The 21745-nt window shown below is 36.8% G+C and overlaps 3 protein-coding genes across 4 annotated transcripts; 1 reads left to right on the forward strand and 2 right to left on the reverse strand.

Annotated features, from left to right (window-relative positions):
• The first annotated feature begins 1150 nt into the window (after positions 1-1150).
• On the forward strand, positions 1151-4532 carry LOC114153099 (T-cell surface antigen CD2-like). Its single transcript, XM_028031414.1, has 6 exons — positions 1151-1255; positions 2354-2411; positions 2702-3019; positions 3195-3452; positions 4101-4226; positions 4380-4532. Exons 2-6 carry the CDS (start codon positions 2357-2359, stop codon positions 4475-4477), a joined length of 855 nt encoding a protein of 284 aa, XP_027887215.1. The 5' UTR covers positions 1151-1255; positions 2354-2356; the 3' UTR covers positions 4478-4532.
• Positions 4533-8477: 3945 nt separating this feature from the next.
• On the reverse strand, positions 8478-11897 carry LOC114153388 (uncharacterized). Its single transcript, XM_028031920.1, has 6 exons — positions 11823-11897; positions 11506-11565; positions 10553-10876; positions 9666-9944; positions 9257-9373; positions 8478-9163 (listed from the first exon to the last, which is right to left on the reverse strand). The coding sequence occupies exons 2-6, from the start codon at positions 11558-11560 to the stop codon at positions 9075-9077; spliced, it is 864 nt and encodes a 287-aa protein (XP_027887721.1). The 5' UTR covers positions 11561-11565; positions 11823-11897; the 3' UTR covers positions 8478-9074.
• A 4062-nt stretch (positions 11898-15959) lies between these two features.
• On the reverse strand, positions 15960-21490 carry LOC114153180 (sodium-dependent phosphate transport protein 2A-like). 2 transcript variants are annotated; one of them, XM_028031551.1, is made up of 13 exons: positions 21421-21490; positions 20526-20679; positions 20281-20424; positions 20041-20152; positions 18834-19029; positions 18314-18409; positions 18086-18137; positions 17731-17898; positions 17450-17566; positions 17153-17277; positions 16695-16807; positions 16310-16593; positions 15960-16228 (listed from the first exon to the last, which is right to left on the reverse strand). In XM_028031551.1, exons 2-13 carry the CDS (start codon positions 20659-20661, stop codon positions 15984-15986), a joined length of 1788 nt encoding a protein of 595 aa, XP_027887352.1. In that variant the 5' UTR covers positions 20662-20679; positions 21421-21490; the 3' UTR covers positions 15960-15983. The 2 variants fall into 2 exon arrangements, with proteins under 2 accessions (XP_027887352.1, XP_027887353.1); XM_028031552.1 differs by lacking the exons at positions 20526-20679; positions 21421-21490 and having other exon boundaries at positions 20277-20415.
• Between the last annotated feature and the right edge of the window lie 255 nt (positions 21491-21745).

A 21745-nucleotide genomic window follows, 5' to 3' on the forward strand; every position in this document is an offset into this window, starting at 1 on the left:
ATTAAGATATTAAACCAAATACTAGAAGTAGATAAAAACTTCAAGCCTGATGTAATTCCATATAAAATGACAGATAAATAACGTTACGTTTCTAATTTATTTACACTTTGATGGGGAACATTAAAAACTATATTGATGTAGTTAAATGATAAATGGACTGAACTTATATAGCGCTTTTCCAGTCATTTTGACCACTCAAAGCGCTTTACACTAGAGTCACATTCACAAACACACACACATTTATACACCGATACGCAATTTGGGGTTAAGTGCCTTGCCCAGAGGCACATCGACATGTGGCAGGAGGAAGCTGGAATCTAACCTACAACCTTCCGATCGCAACACGACTACTCTACCATACAGCCATAGTCACCCCTTTAATGCATTTATTAAAGGGGCAACTTTAAATAAAGAAATAAAATGCATTTATTTATAGATAACTGAGCTTAGTTCAGTAAGTTTAAATTTAGTTTAAATTTCAACATGTTCATGTTTTTTTAACGTATTTCAAATATGATGAAAGACTAACTTCAGAGTTTTACCTGGTCAGGTAACTCTTTCTGAAAAACTGTTGTGAGGATTTGATTTCTTGTGTGTATTTTAGTGTTAATTGAGTCTCTGTTGTCATGGCTACCCCTTGATTGCTCCCAGCTGTGTCTCGTTCCCCTGATTATACCCCACCTGTGTCACCTGTTCCCTATGGGATCCTTGTTGTGGTTTTGGCCTCCCTGCCTTTGTCCAATCTGTCATGTTACTGGTGCTTCCTGGTCTTTGTGAACTTTTATAACATTGAACTACTTCTGCACTCCACCCTGGGTGAAGTGCATCTGACCGCATCTTGTCCTCACCACCAAACCTCCAATTCATGACAGTTGTTTCTGGAACATTCTCTGAAGTAAACAGTCTTAGTGTAGAGCGTTTTTATGTAAAGTAGGTTAATGGCTATGTATTGTGATTACCTTTCACTAAATGTCCATAACAGAAAAGCATTACATTTATTTTTCAAACAAATGTTGATGTTGCTGTAATCCTCACACAAAAAGTTAACAAAATGCACAATATTTTGATATAAATATTAAACTAGAAACTGACAATTGTTCGGCTCTGTCCAATGAGAGAAGATGTAGCCACTCAGTCGTTTACTGAGCAGCTTTTTCACTTCCCTGCAGATCACAGATAAAGGTTTCTGCTAAACCTCCCTGCAGTGAGTGAAAAACTAACCAACCTCTTCACAGACGACGATCTTCTATTGCATGTAAGTCTGAAAAAAATAATTTCTACTCTGGTGAATTTCACATTTTATTAAAATCTACAGGCAATGTAACCGTTGTAACCCAACCATATATCTTGTTGAGGGCATTACTTTTATTTTCCAAAGGGCATATATTTTATAAGCAGCCTGGTTGAAACATTGATTAAACTATTTACTAAGATTATAATGGTTATCCAGATGTGACCAAGTTGAATGTCAAACCAAACGTCAAACCAAACGACACTTAAATATTTTGGCTTTTGTTTTGGAGGCAGTGTTTTACAGCGTGATATGAGCCTTTTGTTAGAGATTACACTGTAAAATGAGAGATTGATTAAAAAAGAAGTGAAAGTTTTAGTTCATCTTCACTCAAACCAGATGTGGGTCAATTTGCTAAAAACTGTGCTGAAGTTAAAAGAGTAATAATTCAATATATTTTGATACAAATAGAAACAAAATGTAGTCATTTATAATGCTTGAGTAGAACATTTTAATTATATTTAATTTGTGGACATGAGATAATCATACAAACAAAATATGAAATTATGTGCAGGTGCAAGAATTAAAAACAAAAAAACTTTAACATAACATTTGGGCAGAATAAACTCATATTTCCAAATCTCTTTTGTTTTTCCCCCAACAAAAACATTTTGAACAGAAACTTACAGTATTTGTTAATGTGTGTATTGTGTAAATGTTAGAATGTTTCATCAGAAGCTACAGGATGATTTACCTCGTATCTAATTTCACGAGATTTCTCCATGAAATCACTCAAGGATGACATGTTAGAAATACAAATACATCCATTGATCCAAAATGTTGTTAGAAGTTTCTAAAGTCATGACATCATATTAGCTTTATCAAATTGTTTAGCCATATTATAGTCCATGAAAACGTCTGAATTTGAGTTTAAAAATATATGTAAAAGGATTTTATAAGCATGTCTCTAGTCTGGCATTTTAAAGAATACAAATAATGTTCATAATTCTACCTGAACTAATATGGTAACAAACTAATCTGTTTAAATGTCAGTGTTTTGTGTTTGGATAACAAAATCTGTTATGTATAACTATTTGATCATGATTTTTATTGTCTTCACAGACGATGATTTTCATCTACATGATTATGCCATTTCTGGTCCCAGTGATCTTGGCACCAGGTACATTTAACTCAATTAATAACATTTTAAGTTAATAAATCAGATCATTTGTAATTGTTAAATCCAAGATTTTAAATGAAATTTACTTCAGTTTTCATATTTTGTAATCCTACTGAAATTGTCATTTAATAAAACTTAGCAAAAGCTACATTTATATATCATATATTTAAAAATGTTGCCCGTTACTTGCCATTGTTATGGATGTTTGCATTTCAAATAAACAATAGACATTTCAATGTTTTTCTATTATCTTGTAAACTTATGATTTGCTTGTTTTTAATTTCTCTTAGGGATATCAGAATGCAACATAACTCAATGTGATAAAGAATGTCAGTGTTATGTAGCACCTGGAGAACCTCTGATATTTTACCTTCCAATTCAAACTGCAAAGATTACGTTAATGAAAACTAATAAAGTACTTTTCAGATGTGGAAACAACACATGTAAGAAAACAACTTTCAAGTACATTAAATCCTGCAAATTCGTCATGAATGGAGCAGTGAAGTGTGGTCACATCATAATAAATGAATCTGGAGTTTATCAGATGGATCTATATGGTAATGATGGTAAAAGCATCAAGAAAATCAACATCAGTCTCCAGATTACAGGTGGGAACATTATTCATAGTTTTATGCTGTGTATTTAACTTATTTTGTCTTTAAAGATAAATTTAACTGCATTTTGTAAAAATCATAATTGTATTTGTTAAATAATGTGAGAGAACAGTTATTTTTCTGAAATGATGCACAGAAAAACAAACTTTTAACTGTGTTTGTCTTTCAGCTCCAGTTTCACAACCTGCCATATTTCAGAAATGTTTGTCACCAGAGCAGAGGACAGTCAGCTGCTCAGCAGAGGGAGACGACACACAGTTCTCTTTTTCTCTGGAAAATAATCTGTTACTACACACTAAACCTGCTAGTGGATATAATAGAAGTGTCACCATCAGTTTAAATGGTCAACTGGAAGGAAACCTGGAGTGTAAAGTTCAGAACAAAATCAGCAGTAAACAGATCATTGTCCATCTTTCACGTTGTGAAGGTAATTCTTATTATTCTTATATTTAGTTTGATTATTTTCCATTTTGTTTCCATTTTCTTTAAAGGGGCAGTGTTATGTAAAATCAACTAATCAAACAAAAAAAACCCGTAGTGTTGATTTGATTCTTTCATGCATGCTTGTGAAATCCTTTTAGCTGAATGTGTTGAACCATTCAGCTTCAACACACCTAAATGGACCTAGCCCCGCCTTCCAGGTGCAGCTCCTCCTCACATCTGCAGTTTCCAAAATTCAGAGCTTTTGTCTCACAGAGCAGACCTTTAACCGACTCTCCCACTCAGCTCCTTCAGACTTAGCAAACACCTAGCTGAACTACTGAGCTCATTTACTTTTCATAGCAACACTGGTAAAAAACCTTGTGAAAGGGTTAACAGAGGGGTCATGTTGTGAAGACTTCCTGAAGATGAAGATTTAGAAAAATTAGAAGAGGCCCAATTACAAGGAGTTAAATTACAAAGTCAAAGAAATTGACGATTATGTATATATAATGATTCCCCTTTAATTCTTTTCACAAATTGTGCAATTCTTCCAAATAAAATGTTCTGCATAATTTATTCTTCCATTTCCATATAAAAAAGTCTTCATGGTACATAAATATCTCTCATGACTTAATGTCTGTTTTTATTCTAGAGTCATATTTTCTAGCTGTGATCGTCTTAGCAAGTGCAACTGTTCTACTTCTTCTTTTGGTTTTGTTTCTTGGTATCAAACTATTGAAAGTAAAAATAAGAAGAAGCTCCACAGCTATCAGAGAAGGTGAGAAAATAATGTCACTGAAATTTTTTTATCCTGAAGAGCATTAATAGTAATGGACATGAACTGACAGTTTTATTGAATAACGTTAATATCTTAAATCGATATTAAACTTGGGCCTCATTCCTTATTTTGTGTCTATTTTTGCTTCTTCAGGTGATGCTGAGGAGGAAATAGTTTACTCCGATGCAGTGATGTCAGCAACGCGTTACTTATTAACGCAACATCGGACCATTTTTTTCAGTAACGAGTAATCTGACGCTTTACTCTTTCAAATCTAGTAATCAGTAAAGTTACTTACCCAAATCACTGTGCGTTACTATTTTCTTTTTGAGTTTAATGTTATTTCCTCTACACATCTGAGGAGTGATCTCAGCTCCTCTGCAGCAGCTGATCACCGCGAAAGAAATGTGAACAATGGAGGGAGGAGAGAGATGCGCTTTTTTTTGCCTAAAAAACAGGAAGATTTTTGAGTTTCCAAGTCCTATTATTATAAGTAGGGCTTGGGCTTGTATTTGCTGAAGTCGATTGCAAATTTAATGAGTCGCGGGTTGCGGTCTTTTGGGTTCAGTTTTGAACGTGAAGTTGCTCATTTGGCTTGGAAATAAGCAGAGACACATAAGCAGCCCCAGAATTTGTCTCGACATCCAGATAGTTTTAGTCAGGCCTTCTAGGTCCATCATTTCCCGGATGATCCGTCCCCATGTGTCTTTATTAATGTCAAGTTAATATATTTGCTGTAAATGACGTCCAGCTTCGCGCTGCGCTACAACAAACTGCAAACATCGAGACTAATATGAACAGCGCAATAAACGTGAAAAAAAGCCATGAATGAACGTGTCCGTAAAGTTTCGCAACTAAACACCATTATAATAATAATTAATATTAAGATAAGTGTCACAAATCTGTGCAGCAGCCATCTGAGTGGTGGAGCCGCAGGAGGAGCGCTGCGCTCTGGCAGCAAATACAGGGCCGTAACACAACCTGAAGCAGGGGCAGGAAGGGGGCCGCTCTAAAATTATTTATAGTTTTCTAGACAATAGTGGAACACACAAAAACACGCAAAAACTACTAGTTTTTTGGGGTTTTTTTTTTACTATTACACCATTAAATAATCTGCCATACAGCCCAACCTTATAAGTGGAAATACATTGTTGATGTTACCATTATAAAATAACCTGCAACTTTTTCAAGGAGTAATCCGATTAGAGTTACTCTTTCAAAGTAACTATGCCATCACTGCTCAGATGTCAGAGTAACTCGGGATGCCAGAAAGAGGGACGGTTAGGATGCTGCTGACCAGAGCGAAGAAGGAATGGACAAGTGTCACCTCTGGAACATGAAGCCTTTCATTTCAAGTATAAACATGGAAACTGTTCATTAACAGATCTACAAATAATTAAATGCCTTTCAAAAATAATTGAAAGTCCATGGTTTCAAAAAAGTTACATACTGCAGTTTTAACTAGACAATAGTTTAATACAACAAAAGGTTGTTGTACTTTTGTGTGTTGACATATCTGTTAATGTTTCCCAAGATGCACTGCACAGTATGTTTCGGTTGTGAAAACTTTCCATTTATATTTTAACACAAATCTTCACTCCCTCCCTAGTAATATGAATTGATTTTCTTAAAGTATCGCTGACTCGATAAAACCACTTACGTGATTTGAACAGATAAACGACTCTGTTTTCATTCTGTGTACAGAAAAACTTTTTATAATACTCAGTAGTTCATCTTTTTAAATCACGTAAGTGGTTTTATAATGCCAGTGACACTCTTAAGATATATTAAAAGAATAACACTGCAGACTTTTTCTCTAAATCCAATGACCAAATGTTTAAAGATGTCAGGAAAAACTTAGCAGAAGAGTCAGCTAAACGTAAAGATGTGGTACGATGGAGTGAGCTAAAACCACAGTGGCATTTTCTGTTTCTCAGCTTCCTGCGTCAGTAGCAGACATGAGGGTTTAATTTTAGATGAGAGAAAGATATTGACCCATACTGCAGTAACAGCTTTAGGCACTACAGAAAAAACATTTTGATACCAGAGTCTGAAAAGTGAAACAAAGGCCTAAACATTTATACAGTTGTCATCCTTTCAACACAGTAACCAGCAGAGTTAGCAGATTACTAAATAAATAAAGAGATACTAAAGCTTGTGACAAACCCATCTCACCAACACAGATATGACAGATTAGCATATTTTAATAGATCTTAAATGTTTACTTCCCTTCATTTCATAAAGCTGTTCCTGCCTTGATATTACTCCACTCAAAATGAAGATTAACTGGATTAGATTTGACATTTCAGCCTTATTAAAGATGAGGCAAAGCAAGTTGTGGTTCTTGCATGAATGCCTCCCTGGGACAATACCGCCTTTAAAATAAAGATTTTTGTAAAAATGAAATCAAAATGTTATGATGGTAAGATTTAGTAGTCCAACTTAAAGACTCACACCTCCACAAAATTAGTCTAATTTAAGTTTAACATCCCCGAACACAAAGAGCGAGAGGAAACCCACTCTCGCCCTTTGTGAGAGTGGGCGAGAGTGCCACTCTCACAAAGGGCAAGTGGCCAAAAAAATGCATTTTTTTGCATTTATTCTCTTTTATATTAATTGTTTTATCTGATGGTGAAACCTTATATTAATGACACCCTGGGAAATTGTTTGTGTTATCCTTATAAAAGAACAATGACTATTACTTCCAAATCAGAAAAGGAATTAGACCAGAGGATACTTACTTACTTACTTACTTACTTACTCACTCACTCACTCACTCACTCACTCACTCACTCACTCACTCACTCACTCACTCACTCACTCACTCACTCACTCACTCACTCACACACACACACCCACACACACACACACCCCACACTTGTATAGCAACCCAGAACAGAGATTAGAACTTGGAACCCAGAAAAACTTCCTTAGCAACTACTTTTTAGACTCCTGTTCTTCCAAACCAGAAAAGGAATTAGACCAGAGGAGACTAACTTCTACTTACCTACCAACCCAGCATAGGAATATCAAGTTTATTTACTTTGGATCAACATTGTTAGCTTTTTCTTCTTTTGCTCTTTCTTTTGGTTTGTTATTTTGTTTGTATTTCCTTTTAATTCCTGTAAAACACTTTGTATTGCCTTGTTGATGAAAATGTGCTATATAAATAAAATTACCTTAACATTTTAACTAAGCATTTGTTCTTTGTATGTCAGCAGTGTGAACAGTCAAGTTTCTTTGGCTAAATACCAAAATATACCAATATTGATTGGTAGCCAGGAGCTCCAAGCTTGTTTACTTGTGTCTTGTTTACAAGTGATGGTAGGATGGAACGGGAGATGAGCAGATGGATTGGGACTTCTTCTGCAGTAACGTCTGTGCTATTCCTGTTTATTGCAGTAAAGAAAGAGCTGAGCCAAAAAGCAAACCTCCCGATTTACTAATTCATCCACATTTTTACCTTCACCTATGGCCATAAGCCATGGATTGTAACCAAAAGAATGAGACCCAGATACAAATGGATAAAAAGAGTTTCCTCTGGAGAGTGGCTGCACTCAGCCTTAGAGGTACGTTGAGGAGCTACATCATCCAGGGAAAAGTCCAGTAGAGCTTCTGCTTCTCCACATTGAAAGGGGACCATTGATGTGGTTCAGGCATCTGATCAGGATGAACCCTGAGTGTCTCCATCTGGAGCTCTTGTGAACATGTCTCACTAGAAGACATGTTCACATGTCTTCTTTATTCTGGAGTAACCTCATAACATTGGAACCTCAAACATTGTTCTGAGCCGTATGCAACGAAATTTCGTTCTGTATACACCCTGTGCATGCAAAATGACAATAAAGTCAGTCTAAGTCTAAGTCTAGAAGACGAACTCAGCGAAGACCCAGAACTTGCTGGAGAGACTACAGTATGTATCCCATCTGACCTGGAGAAGCTTTAGGAACCCCCAGAATGAGGAACACAAATATGTTTGGATTTACATGCAGGCTGCTCTACAAAGCCATGCAAAACTTTCAACTGTCTTTAATCAAATTTACAATGAGCAAGAGAGATGCAGCACTGTAACATAACACTTAAAAAAACTGATTCAATTGCAGTTGATTTGACCTCTTCTCTCTATGGCTGCCGGACTGATGACATCATGTTAATGAATGAACTTCTATTTCTGAACCAGACTGTGGTGCATAGAGTGAATAGAGTAAACCAGCTCAGAGGAGCAGGAGGTTTGAAATACATTTTTGCAACTACTGATAATATTTTTATTTATTTTTTGCTTGCAAGCTGAAAAATGCATGCAAAATAAGAACAAGCAAAATTATTTACAGAGAGTGATCAAATTTCTGGGAAACTAGTTATTTAAGTTTTATTTTGTAATTATTCTTTGTATATTTTCAACATGTCCGTCATTTGACATCCACAAGGGGGAGCTGCAGCACCCTCACTACAATAACGACTTTCAGTAAGAATGTATGTAGTAGAATTGAGCCAGGAAAATCTATCTATAATTTCCAGTAATGACTTGATTTTGTCTTTTATGTGCATAAATCACAAAGTGTCAATTCAAAAAAGAAGAAATTTTTCAGAATCTTATTTCAAATAAAGAAATATATACAAGTCAAATAACATTTGTTTTACAGTGCTCCATGTTGCAAATCTGGATTTGAAATAATCAAGCAAAAATATGTTTACACAGAAAATATATAATTTTTAAAAAACAAAAAATGTGTAAGTTAATAATATCAAATTGTTCACTGTGTAAGAACTCCAAAACAAAATACATGTTCTAAGCTTATAGCAAGAGTTTATGCAGCTTCGACTAGCAGGACGTTGGTACTGTGTCTGTCATTTTGCTTTGCCTCGGATGTTTGATTCAGTTCTTGTATCGTTTTTCACTTTAACATCTGCATAGATAATTTCCTCTTCTGCATGACCTGAAAAAAGTAAACATAAAAATTGTAATTGATATTAAATAGATGTTAAGTAGAGCAACAATTTTTATATACGTTTTAAAATATTTTATTTACCTCCATTTTGTGACATTGGTTGTCGTTTTTTACTAAACTTAATTACAATGAAACCCAAAACCACCAAAAGAACAGCTGTGGCAGCAGCTAACACTGGTACAATAAAGCTCCCAGAACCTGAACAAGACAAGAAAAATAATATTAGATCAACAGTAAATGTACTGATGCCAATTTTCAAGTTTTAAAGAAGCTGGTAAGGATTTTTTTCCCCTTTGTACTGTCTGCATTTTCTTCTTTGTACAGATTTTTTTTGTAATAAGACAAGACAGCACAGCATGTTTGATGATAAAAAAAAAAAAATAATTGTAAAATCTGATGCTAACATCTTCAATGTTACGTGATAGAAAATGGAAAGTTTAAACAGATTTAAAAGATATTAATAAAAACACGGAAAGGAACATCTTTTTACCTTTGCATGCTGTTAAGTGAATTCCTGAATTCTCTCTGCTGACCTTGTTCCAAACTTGACACCTGAGGCCTCCTGTCAGCTGGCCATATATACTGATGCAAACCTTTGTGACATTAAATTTTTCATCAGTGCAGTTGTCGATGATCCCTCTGCTTTGTATAAGTGAGTGACCATCTAAAGTCAGAAGGAACTCCACTTCATCTCCATAAGAAGAACATGTGACTGTCCTCTGATCGGGTGAAAAACATTTTTGAGACACTGCTGGCTTCGACACTGGCTCTGCAAATGCAACGTAAAGTCATGAAGAACAAACAAGGTTGAATAATTCGGAAATGATTTTTTATAATTTTCTTTAGCTATGTAACATTGAAATTTAGATTATTTCTATAATATAACATTTCTTTGATTATACAACCTGTATATTAAATTTTTCTAAATTAATATTAGCCTAATACATATTGTTTTTTGAATTATCAATGTTCTCTTTTGTTAATCTTGTATTTTTTTTAGGTTTATACATTTTAACTCTGTTTATTGAACAGATGTGTAAGTGCAGTCTGTCTTGGAACCACGGCTCAGGTTTTAAAGGCTCTCTTAATTCTATATAAAACTCTGCACTAATAAATTATGTATCCAAGGTTGTTTTTTTTTGTTTTTGAGAACAAAAAAGGGAAGTTATAATAAAATTAAGCAAAAATAAAATGGGCTAATATGGTAGAAATTTAATTCAAAAAATCTAAAATCAACTAGAATGTATATTTTGTTGTAAAATGGATAAAAGCTATATTCTTGAGCAAATTGTTATTGTACATCACATTAATCACCAAAATACAAGATGTACGCACAACATTTCTTTCTTTATTTCAGAATAATCATGATTAACCTACTTTGTATTTTTACGTGCACCTGAACATTTCTCATCTCTTGTCCTGCAGCATCGTATTCCTCCAGGCGGTAAACTCCAGAATGTTCCTTCATGGCGTTTCCCAGACTGAATGTTCCAGGTCGGATTTCCTCAAACTGACTGACATATTGCCCCTTGAGGTTCACTTTCCCATTACTGTATATTATTAATAATATGTACTCGCCATTTTTTGTCAATCTAAAATCAATTATTTTTGTCTTTGAAAGGTGAAAATGAAGTTGCTGTCCTTCTGCTCCATGACAATGCTGAGTTCCAGTGGAGTCATAAAATTTGCACTCAATAGATTCTACAAGAAACAAAGAAAAGCTTCATGTAAAGGAGTCAAATTCAGTCATTGAACATCATTAGTCAGATTGAAGTACTTTTGAAAATAATTATGTTAAAGCAAATATTAAACATACTTTTCAGTAACCCTCATTTAAAATGTCTTTCCCAATTTTTCTAATCATATATCTCACATTTTCATTAGCTGTAACTTAATCAATAGAAATAGGACTCAGAAAATATCATCCTGTGAATAACTAATCCATAAGTGTTTTAATTATTTTACCGAGTTGCTGAAATAAATAGACTTTCCATTATAATTCTAATTTATAGAAAATATTAGTATACAAGTGGTTAAATTAGAGAAACAAACTGTGGAGCATAAATCCATATGAACATGCACCATTAAACGTTTTTATCCTTTATCCAAGAATCATTTTAACTAAAAAAAAATCAATTACCAAATGATCCATACATACATAGTCTTGTACATCTGTAAATAAATATTTATATCTCGTAGAGCACTTCTGGATAGATGCAAACTACATCTCGTTGCTTGTACTTGTGACAGTGCAATGACAATAAAGTTTAATTCTATTCTATTCTATTCTATTCTTTAAGCTTACAATATAGTTAAGAACTGAAGAATACCTTTTGCCAGAGCAGCTGCAACAAAAGCAGCAAAAATAATGAAGACAGTTATCATTGTTCCTGTGAAAACACATAAATATTTGAAAGTCATCAAACATCATCATTCTGAAGAAATTCTCTAAATATGAGCATAAAATTTAATCAGAGCCTAAAGGTCAAATGAAGATTAGGCTTCTGTAATTTGACAAAGAAAACCCGGCAATTCGATTATTGATTTTAAATATTTAGCAGAATAAAGTTCTGGGAGATCTATTCAAATTCTGTAATTTGTCTGAGTTTCATTTACACAGATCCTAATTTTTTTATTAAATGCTTACCAGCCTCACGGGATTTGATGCTGACAGTTGTGGTTGAGATGGACCTGCAGACAGATGGTCGGCTTTATGTTCTCCTTCCCTTTAAGTTGAGCGTTCTGAGTCAAGGAAGCAGTAACGCCTTATGGTGTTGCATGCAGCTCTAAGTTACAGTTTAGCTTTCTTTTTGGTTGCAGTCAGAGAATGAGTTAAAAGCTAAAATCATGTATAGCTTTATGTTATGTTGTTCAATATACACTTTCAGAAAAATGTGAAACACAACACAGAAATAGTATTTAACTTCTGCAGAGCAAAGGTGAACATATTTTATATCACAAAATGTCCACCCATCCATCCATCCATCCATTTTCTGTGCACCCTTGTCCCTAATGGGGTCGGGAGGGTTGCTGGTGCCTATCTCCAGCTACGTTCCAGGCGGGAGGCGGGGTACACCCTGGACAGGTCGCCAGTCTGTCGCAGGGCACAAAATGTCCACATTAGACAAAAACATAAAACAACATGTCTAATGAAGAATGACCAAAATAGCCCTTTGCAAGTTGTTACATCACTTCATTCATTCATAGTATTTTTCAAGTCAATAGGATATGGATTCGTCTTCCTTCAGATATAGGAAATAGAATAGAATAGAATACTGTAGAATTAAACTTTATTGTCATTGCACTGTCACAAGTACAATAAACATCTCTAAAAATTTAAGCAGTAAATAGATTTTCCCAAGTGATCAAACTGATTTTTGGCCAACAAGTTTCTCCATCCATGTTGCTGTGTAGCACAGATCTGTACCATGCTGTCAGAAAACTGGGTTTTGCAGCAGGTTGCTTTTTGCTACAAAGTACAATCTTATACATTTATCACAGAATATGGAGATACCATACCTGGTCTGGTAAAATCCAGACCTATGTCCTACACTATTTGCGTCATACAGAAGATCTGGACTCTTAGCTATTGAAAAATTATGTCTTCCTGAAGGAGTGGACTCTCCTGAAGTTTTACATTTTACCCTTAAAATGTAAATAATCCATCCTGTTATCCAGGTCAGACACATGAGCAGGAATCAGTGCACTAGTTTCATTCAGGTCAGCTCTAACTTGTGCTGGAAAATGTCTTCAAAACCTTCATCCTTCTCCAAGCAGACTTATTTTGTGAGTCCTCACTCTGTCAGGTTATTCAGTTCACCACCTCAGCAGTTAGCTGAATAACTTCCTCTTCACCATAAGTCATCTGTTATGTGCTATAAATCATGTAAGTTCATTTAATCTATCAAAACCACTCCTGACAATGACAGTGAATGGCTCAAAAGTAAGCAGACTTTTCCCAACAAGAGTGCAAACTTGTGCCTTTTCAAATACATTTTATTCAGGTAATCAGTTTAGGTTTTAATGAGTGGTTGCATATCTATCTGCCCAGTTCAAAACCGTAAATTCATCATGCATTAATGGTTTTTGGTACTGGAGGTGCTCACTCATAAACATGCAGGACACAGAAAGCCCACAGAGAAAAATGTAAGTACAAAGATGGTGGAAAACATCAGGTCTGTACTCAGACAGGAAAGTTTCCATTTGAAGCTTTTTTTTTTTCAAAGATCACACAAGATGACTGAAACGCAGAGGTGGTGGTTAATATTTCATACCCTGAGAAAAGGATTGGACTGTTTCATTACAGCTTAAGGGGGGAAAGCTTCTTCAGATCTGAAACATAGCATTTCATGAAACATGGCAGCAGTTCTATTAAAATCAAACAGATAAAATCACCAGGTTGTGGTCACACATGGTGCAGCTCATGTAAGCTAACAGGAAGCCAAGGTAACAAGACACATGATGATTTCACAATAACAGCCAACAGACAAGTCTGTCCTTGTCTCATTTCAGCTGCAACTTTCACATGGTTGGGTCAAAACTTGGTAAAAGCATCTTGAAAACGTGGATCACTGCTTGCTTGTGCGGTACATGCTGGTAGTGGAGATGTCATGGTGTGTGGATTGTTTTAAGTACTAATAAAGGATTGCTTATACACCATCACTTTTGAGTATTGTTGCTAATGATGCTATCACATCTTTCTCCGAGTAAAAATGAGGAGAGTTCATAAGGCAAGCAGGAGAATATTAGGCAGAAAGCCACAGAAACCTATTTTAATTTAGTTACTTTTACAAGCACCTTTAATAAAATGTTCATCTGTGAGTCATTCTACTGTAGATACAAAGTATTTATGGAGTGACCTATGTTAAGCACATCCTGAGTCCTGAACTGGACCCCTGCTTGTGATTAAAGTGAAATAATGACTTACATCAGAGAAAAAATATTTTATATTCAAAATAATTCCAATATGAACCACTTCATTGTAAAGAAAACTTTCCCAAAATACTAAAAACTCTTTGTTACATAAATGAGTTTTTATTGTGCCAGGCTGCAGCGCAGCGGGCAGGAAGGACCTGCTCTGCTGCTTTAACCGCAGAGCTGCAGCTGCATCGAGCTGAAGACACTGCTGGTTATTTGGTATATTTTATTGAAGATGAAAAGATGTTTTTTAACTTGTCAAGCATCTTCATCTTTTCACTCATAGCTCTAGGAGGTCCAGTGCAGACTGCAACAGAAACTTCTTCAGCAATTTATTCAGTTTGTCACTGACTTTGATGCTGCGACTCTGACATCAAAAAGGTTTTCATTAAAAAATTTATCAAAACACCAGATATTTATAGATTTTTTGGAACACAATTTTAATGTTAAAGGTTTTTAATGTGATGCAAATTGTGCTCTTAAATAAATGAAAAAAATATTTGTTTTCCAAACTATGTGCAGAGAGATGAGAGACTTTTACATGATTAACTTCACCAGGTTTCATGTTTCCTGTGTCTCTGACTGACAGCATCTCTGAATGTTCTCACAGGAACAGAAACAAATTTAAACCGAGCGAGAGAGTGACGGTTTAAAAAAACCGCAGGTGCTTTTGGTCACCTCGGCTTTCTGTTTGTTGCAGCGTGTGAAGAGAAAAGCTCACACTTCAATCAAACCACACTTTAAAGTATCTGAATCTTCTCAACCCACAATAATAAAATACCTCGCATAAAAAGGAACCATTCGTAGATAATTCTGTTTTACAATTAGGAATATTTTTATACCATACCACAACCATAATTTTTTCAGTCCTAAATCTAACTTTGGAGAAATCTTTGTGGGTTTTTGGTCTTTTTGTGTATATTTATTTAAATGACAGTTGAGCCACACCAAACGTACCAACAGCTAGAGAAAGGTGTTACTTTATTGAAGTCATAGTATGAGCTTTGTACATTGAAACCAAAAGTTTCCTGAGTACATAAACTCTTCTTTGGCAACCATTTAACTGATGAACGTCATACACTGTAGTTCTAGAACTGGTGGTCATAAAAACACAATAAGTCCATCCATCCATCCATCCATCCATCTTCTTCCGCTTTATCCGGGGTCGGGTCGCAGGGGTAGCAGCTTCAGAAGGGAGGCCCAGACTTCCCTCTCCCCGGCCACTTCTTCCAGCTCCTCCGGGGGAACCCCAAGGCGTTCCCAGGCCGCCGAGAGACATAGTCCCTCCAGCGTGTCCTGGGTCTTCCCCGGGGCCTCCTCCCGGTGGGACATGAACACCTCACCAGGGAGGCGTCCAGGAGGCATCCTGACCAGATGCCCGAGCCTCAACTGGCTCCTCTCGATGTGAAGGAGCAGCGGCTCTACTCTGAGTCTCTCCCGGATGACTGAGCTTCTCACCCTATCTCTAAGGGAGAGCCCAGAAACCCTACGGAGAAAACCCACTTCGGCCGCTTGTATTCATGATCTCGTTCTTTCGGTTATGACCCAAAGCTCATGACCATACATGAGGGTGGGAATGTAGATCTACTGGTAAATCAAGAGCTTCGCTTTTTGGCTCAGCTCTCTCTTCACCACGACGAACCTGTACAGCGCCCGCGTCACGGCAGACACTGCTCCAATCCGCCTGTCGATCTCCTGATCCCTTGTTCCCCCATTCGTGAACAAGATCCCGAGATACTTGAACTCCTCCAATGGGGCAGGACCCCCCACCCCCGACCCGGAGAAGGCTCTCTACCCTTTTCCAGCTCAAGAAAATGGCCTCGGATTTGGAGGCCATGCAACAAACCACACTTGCAGAAGCTGGCTCTTGGGAACACAATAAGTGAGTGATTTAAAGTTTAGTGGACCAATTCTGAAAGTCTGTGTGTTTCTCATAGTTTGGCATGTTGTTTTCTGAAGTCAAACTCCTTGTTGATTTCTTTGTTCTGCTTTCCTCATTGCGTTTTAATACCCAACTACTACGGTTATATTGTTTTGTTTGATTTATTTGGCTCTCATCAGGCTCTGGGGAGTCCACGTTCTCCTTCCATTCTCCTCTTCCACTGGCGTCTGGCCCATCATTTCTCCTTAGACACCCTAGAATACCATATTATCATCAGCAAATACAAAAATGCACCAAAATGTAATTGTGTCCGGTATTATTAAGAGGATATTTACCTCTGGTTTGTCCACACCAAAGAGTCACCCTGGTAATGAGGTTATCCCATGGCTGCAGTGAAGTGAGCCAAACAGGAAGAAAGTTCCAGTTCTGCAGTATTGGCGGCAAAAACTCAGGCCTCTGTGCTTGGAGGACGTTTATCATTATTACAGATATAGTCAATATCATGACTGGTACACCAATTCCAGTCAACACCTTCCAGCCAGCCATGGAGAGAGCAAACACCACCAAAGGGAACAGCAGGAAAAACAGGACGAGGTAGAGGACAGCAAACCAGCGGTACCTACGGACGTTTCATTTGCTTAGTATTTCTTTTAATTGTAATAAAACCATGTGTTGATTTTTGGTTTGTGTTAATTAAATATAAAATATTTAAAAGTATACCTGGCAGTGCACTTTCCGAGTGCAGTGGCCAGTCGTATGGGTAAACGAGTGGCTGGTATCGGATACCAAAGGAGGATACCAAAGAGGTTGAAGAAAAAGTGGCATAAGGCAACCTAAAACAAAGAATAGAATAGATTAGAGTTTTAATGAGGATGATTCAGATTGACTTTGTTCCAATACATAAGATTCAACTGTACAATGTGGAGATTAGACTTATTAATTTTAAACTATTGTCCATAGTTGAGATTCTTCAAAATCAGCACAATGATATTTGACTAACCAACTAGCTTAAACTGTACATAAAATATGGATAAGGTGTCATAATAATACTAAGAATGGATAGAATAAAACAAAAGTTTACAAAACAGAAAAGCAACACTCATGTTCTAAAACATGAAAACTTTCTGAAAGATGAAACCTGGCTGAATAGAGACAAAAACAGATTTTTTTTTTTTTACCTGTGTGGCAGCAGCTAACTTATCGGCACGACTAGCCAGGGCTGCTAACAGAGCTGTACCCGTGGTTCCAAGGTTGGACCCCAGGGTCAAAGGGTAAGCCCTTTCGATACTAATCACACCAACCCCTGTCAAACCACAATGCAATATTTAACACCACATTTCATAAAATCTTTAACCAATTAAAATATAATCAATAACAAACACAGCGTTTCACAAAGTCAGTTTGTGACGATTGAAGAATGATTGTATATTTTGATGGATGAGAATGATAAAAGACGTTTTCTTTTTTTTTTTTACCTATGAGTGGTGTAATGGCAGATGTGAAAACAGAACTACTCTGGATCAAGAATGTCAGGCCAGCTCCAGCTAACAGAGCCAGATAACCTGTCACCCAGGTAAAAGGGGGAGGAAAATCTGAAAAACAAGACAGCACAGAATAAGAGAAGGAAATCAGAAATCCTGACTTTTGTTTATGTCATAACATGTTTGCTTGAGCTCTCCTACTTTTCACAAAACTATTTTAATAAGTTTTATGTGTAATGACTCAGTGATTAGCAGAACAAACTTTGGTGGTTTACCTGTGTTAAGGATTTTGTTTATAACATTTGCCAGTTGGCCCCTTAGCAGGGAGTTCAACAGTTTGACCAGCAGTAAGAGGCTGACACAGAGGACTAACAAGGAGCAGACCAGCAGGATGAGACCGATGGCCAAGTCTGACAGGGAGGAGTCCACGAACAGATGCTTACCTGACAGGGAGACGGAGATGTGGGATTTAAAGCTGTACACAGTTACAAGATGTAGAGATATTTTCTAAAAAATCTTTGTGAAAGTAAAAATAAAATAAAAAACTCCTCTCATTGTTTCTTTTGCAGAGCAGGTTCATGCTTGATTGTTTTATGAAAAATACTGAAACTCATATTTGTGCAGACGTACATTTATATGTTTTTCTGGAAAGGTTCTGTGCTCCCCACAATGTTTTGTTCTCCTGTTAACAATAACAGAGTTAGGCAAGTAATAATGGGACAAAAATACAATGTTCAGTTCTCACACAGTATTAAAACAATATTATCATAAGCTTTAACATATTTATGGACAAAAAAAGTAATTTATTGTAAAAGATTTTACCAAACAAGACAGAAGGCCAGAAAGTCGGCTGTCTACCTTCGTAACAGCAGATTTACACCAACGCTTCACCATACTCCTGTTGGTCTGAATTTGGTCGTCTGTGGCCAGAGCTGTAAGCACTGATTTGTCCAACTAAATCAGATAAAATAACATTGTGTGTCAGAGAAAAAAGAAACAGTGGAAGAAATTAGTTTCCACTCTGACCCGTTTCTTTGTGTTCAGTCTGGAGCATCAGATGGATATCATGTCTCTATTGTTGGGACAAGTATCTACTGCAGCACAAAGACTTAATGCCGCTCCCAAAGTCCCACAGCTGCTGGATGATTGTGCAGAATCAGTTTGAAAGGTAAGCCTTTCTCTCCAGGAAAATGCTAAATCTCTTAATGAGTGATGTTTTCAAAGGAAACTTTTTTCAAAATGTGAGAAGGAAGTTTTTCAGACTTCATTTTGTTGCCAAGACATATTTGAAGCTGCAGAGCAGCAGGATTATGTAGAAATAAAAGAGAGTGAGTCACGTTATTAAACGTGGCTGAAAGGAATGTGACTTTCACTTTACCTGGATTACCAATTTAGTCAGCGGCTTAGTGAGAACTTTCAGAAGTTCAGGCGCATCATCTCCGCGTCTCAGCTGAAGGATGTTGACTATAGCCTGTGACAGGTGCCTTAACACTCCACTAATGACTTCCAGAGGGAGAAGCACCGCAACCGACAACCAGTTAAAGCAGTCATGAACTGTTGCTCCAGCAAATGCCCTGCAAATAAGGATAATGTCAACATTTGACACAAACAAATATAAATAAATCAAAAAACATAATATAAGACATGCAGGACACTGCAAAATATTGAGGAGTGGAATGGGGGATCATAATGCAGCTGCTGAGTGATTTCAGTAGGACATCAGCTGACTTCCTGTCCACTGAACTGGACGACATCCAGAACACAAGAATATACAGAAACAGCTGCTACAGGAGGGCGACAATGTTTTATCCATCTATCGAGCTTTTTGTCCTATTCTAAACTAAGGAGATCAGAAACAATGAGAGTAGATAAGTTTTTATCATTTAGGGTTCATTATCACACACCTGGAAGAGATTAACAGGGTTATCAAAGCAGGAAAATAGAATTGATCCAGGATGATCATCCATTTATAAAATGTTTATTGCTTCAAAACAATGCCTTGGTTAAAGCTAAATTAATTATATGTATATACGTAAGATAAACTGACCATGTAGAAATTATATTTCTATGCTCTATTAGTGCCACCAAGTGGTGAGATTATAATCCAAATGAATCAGACAGCAAGGAAAATTTTAAAGTTCACTTTAACTTTCAAACCATCAGGATAACTTATTGTGACGTTATTTAATATCATTGCTGATTTTGGGTGGCATTTGCTTTGACTGTTTCAGTAGAATAAACGTTTTCCAAAATAGTTCTGCAGTTGGTTGGTGTGTTATCCGCTATCAGGAAAGGTGAAGCTGTTGGTGATTTTTCATGTTATTTTCCTCCTGTTTACTTCCTATCCTAATGAACCTTGGCTGTAATAAAAGAAGTGTTTGTCTTTGTCTTATCTGCTGAGACACGTTTTTCCCTGAACAAACATTCTTCAAACTACATTACGTTTCTAAAGCCTCCATTATGGTTCTAGTTGAGCAGTCAGTTTAAATGTTTTCCTAACTTCACCCAACGACTGTTTGAAAACTTGTTTGTCCTCCGCTGTGAATTATGGGTAATTTTGTTATGCTATTGAAAACACACGGTACCTTTCAAACTCTTCCCTGTGTCCAACCTGCATTAAAGCAACAATAGTGTTGGTGACTGATGTTCCGATGTTGGCTCCCATGATAATGGGAATGGCTGACTGCACTTCCAGCACTGAAGAGACAATTAGACCAGAAAGATGTCAGGTGTAAACTGACATAAACACTAATGCTGACATGTGGTGACTATTTTCAGAGTTTTGCTAAGTGCTGCTGTTTCTGTAGAAAGCTATTCTTACTCACAACCAGAGGACACCAAGCTGACTGCGATGGAGGTCGATGTGGAAGAGCTCTGGACTAAGACTGTCACCAGAATCCCCACCACCATGCCAGCCACTGGGTTAGACAGGATAGCATTTTTCTGGAAGATTTCCCCAGCTGCCCTGCCTGTAAGCAGACGTTAATGGAAAACAGAAGAAAACTTTCCAGTTTTAAAAATCAATTCCTCTTCTGTCCCTTTAGTAGATGAAACCATGTGCTTAACTTACCTCCTACAAGTTGAAAGGCAGAGCTCAAAATGTCAAGTGAGCAAATAAAGATGTAGAGCAGCAGAAAGAGGAGGGGGAGTTTTAGGAGAGTAAGTGCTGTTTTTTTCACTCGGGGAAGTAGTGACTCGGTCTCCATGGTCTGAACCTTCAAGAACTGTAAAATTACAAACTTTGTAGTGAATCTTAAGCAGACCACACAGATTCGGTTCATAGTGTCAGTGGCATTTTGTATACAGTAACTTTAAACAAAACCGATTCATTCTCTCACTTCCAGAAGAACGTAGAGCCGTTTGTAGAGACGCCATATTTAACATACCTGGAGCGCGAATCGACGTAGAACTTTTTTTTAAAATACATGCATTTAGCTTCAAAGAACCTATCAGCGACCTTTCCCATGTGTACCGTTACTGTGTAACGGCCAGCAATAATTAAATTGATTGGAGATTGTAATTAGAATGTCTTCATGTAGATGTGTTAACAGAAACGAAACAAAAATTCCATTTTCGTTGGATCATTGTCATGTAAACAGGGCCTTATATTGGTCAATCCTTTTATTTTACATAATTGCCGTTGAAAGAGCCACAGAACACGTTCTCAAACTGTGCCGTAGTCAGAGAAAACATTCTCTATTTACTAGTTTCATGTAAATGTACAGTAAAAACACAACGAAACTCTTCCATTTTCACCAGAAATTGTTGTCGGGCCATAGTTTGATGACTGTTACAAATATCGTCACGTTCTACGAACAGAAGAGGAAATTGGTTCAGTTTTTGTCGCTTGTTTAACTTTTAGAAAAGTGCAGTGCGCCGCAATAAAGGTACAATAACGCTGATAAACAGGTGAAGAAGAAAACCGCTTGTATTTTGCTCTTTTCTCGCTCTGTGTGTCGGCTTACCCTAGGCGCTGATGCGTCGCCATGGTGATCGTCAGGCAACAGCTCAAAGAGCTGACAGAGCAGAGATACGTTCAAGTCCATCAGGAGGAATCACCGCCAAAAAACAAACTAAAAATTACGTGAAAAGACCGAAACAGAACATTCAGCAAGTTACTTTATGTTGTCAGGCTTAATGTTTGTATTAGTTCGCCTGAACACAGCAGTGGTTGATTAGCTGTTTAGAAACGCCTGCTCTACTCATGAGTTACTGTGTGGGTCGCCTTATTTTAGTACGACGGAACCAAAACACACCGAACTGCACAGAACCTGTTAAGGAGGTCAATAG

This window comes from Xiphophorus couchianus, chromosome 11, assembly GCF_001444195.1.
Source record: "Xiphophorus couchianus chromosome 11, X_couchianus-1.0, whole genome shotgun sequence".
In the NCBI taxonomy this organism is placed as follows: domain Eukaryota; kingdom Metazoa; phylum Chordata; class Actinopteri; order Cyprinodontiformes; family Poeciliidae; genus Xiphophorus; species Xiphophorus couchianus.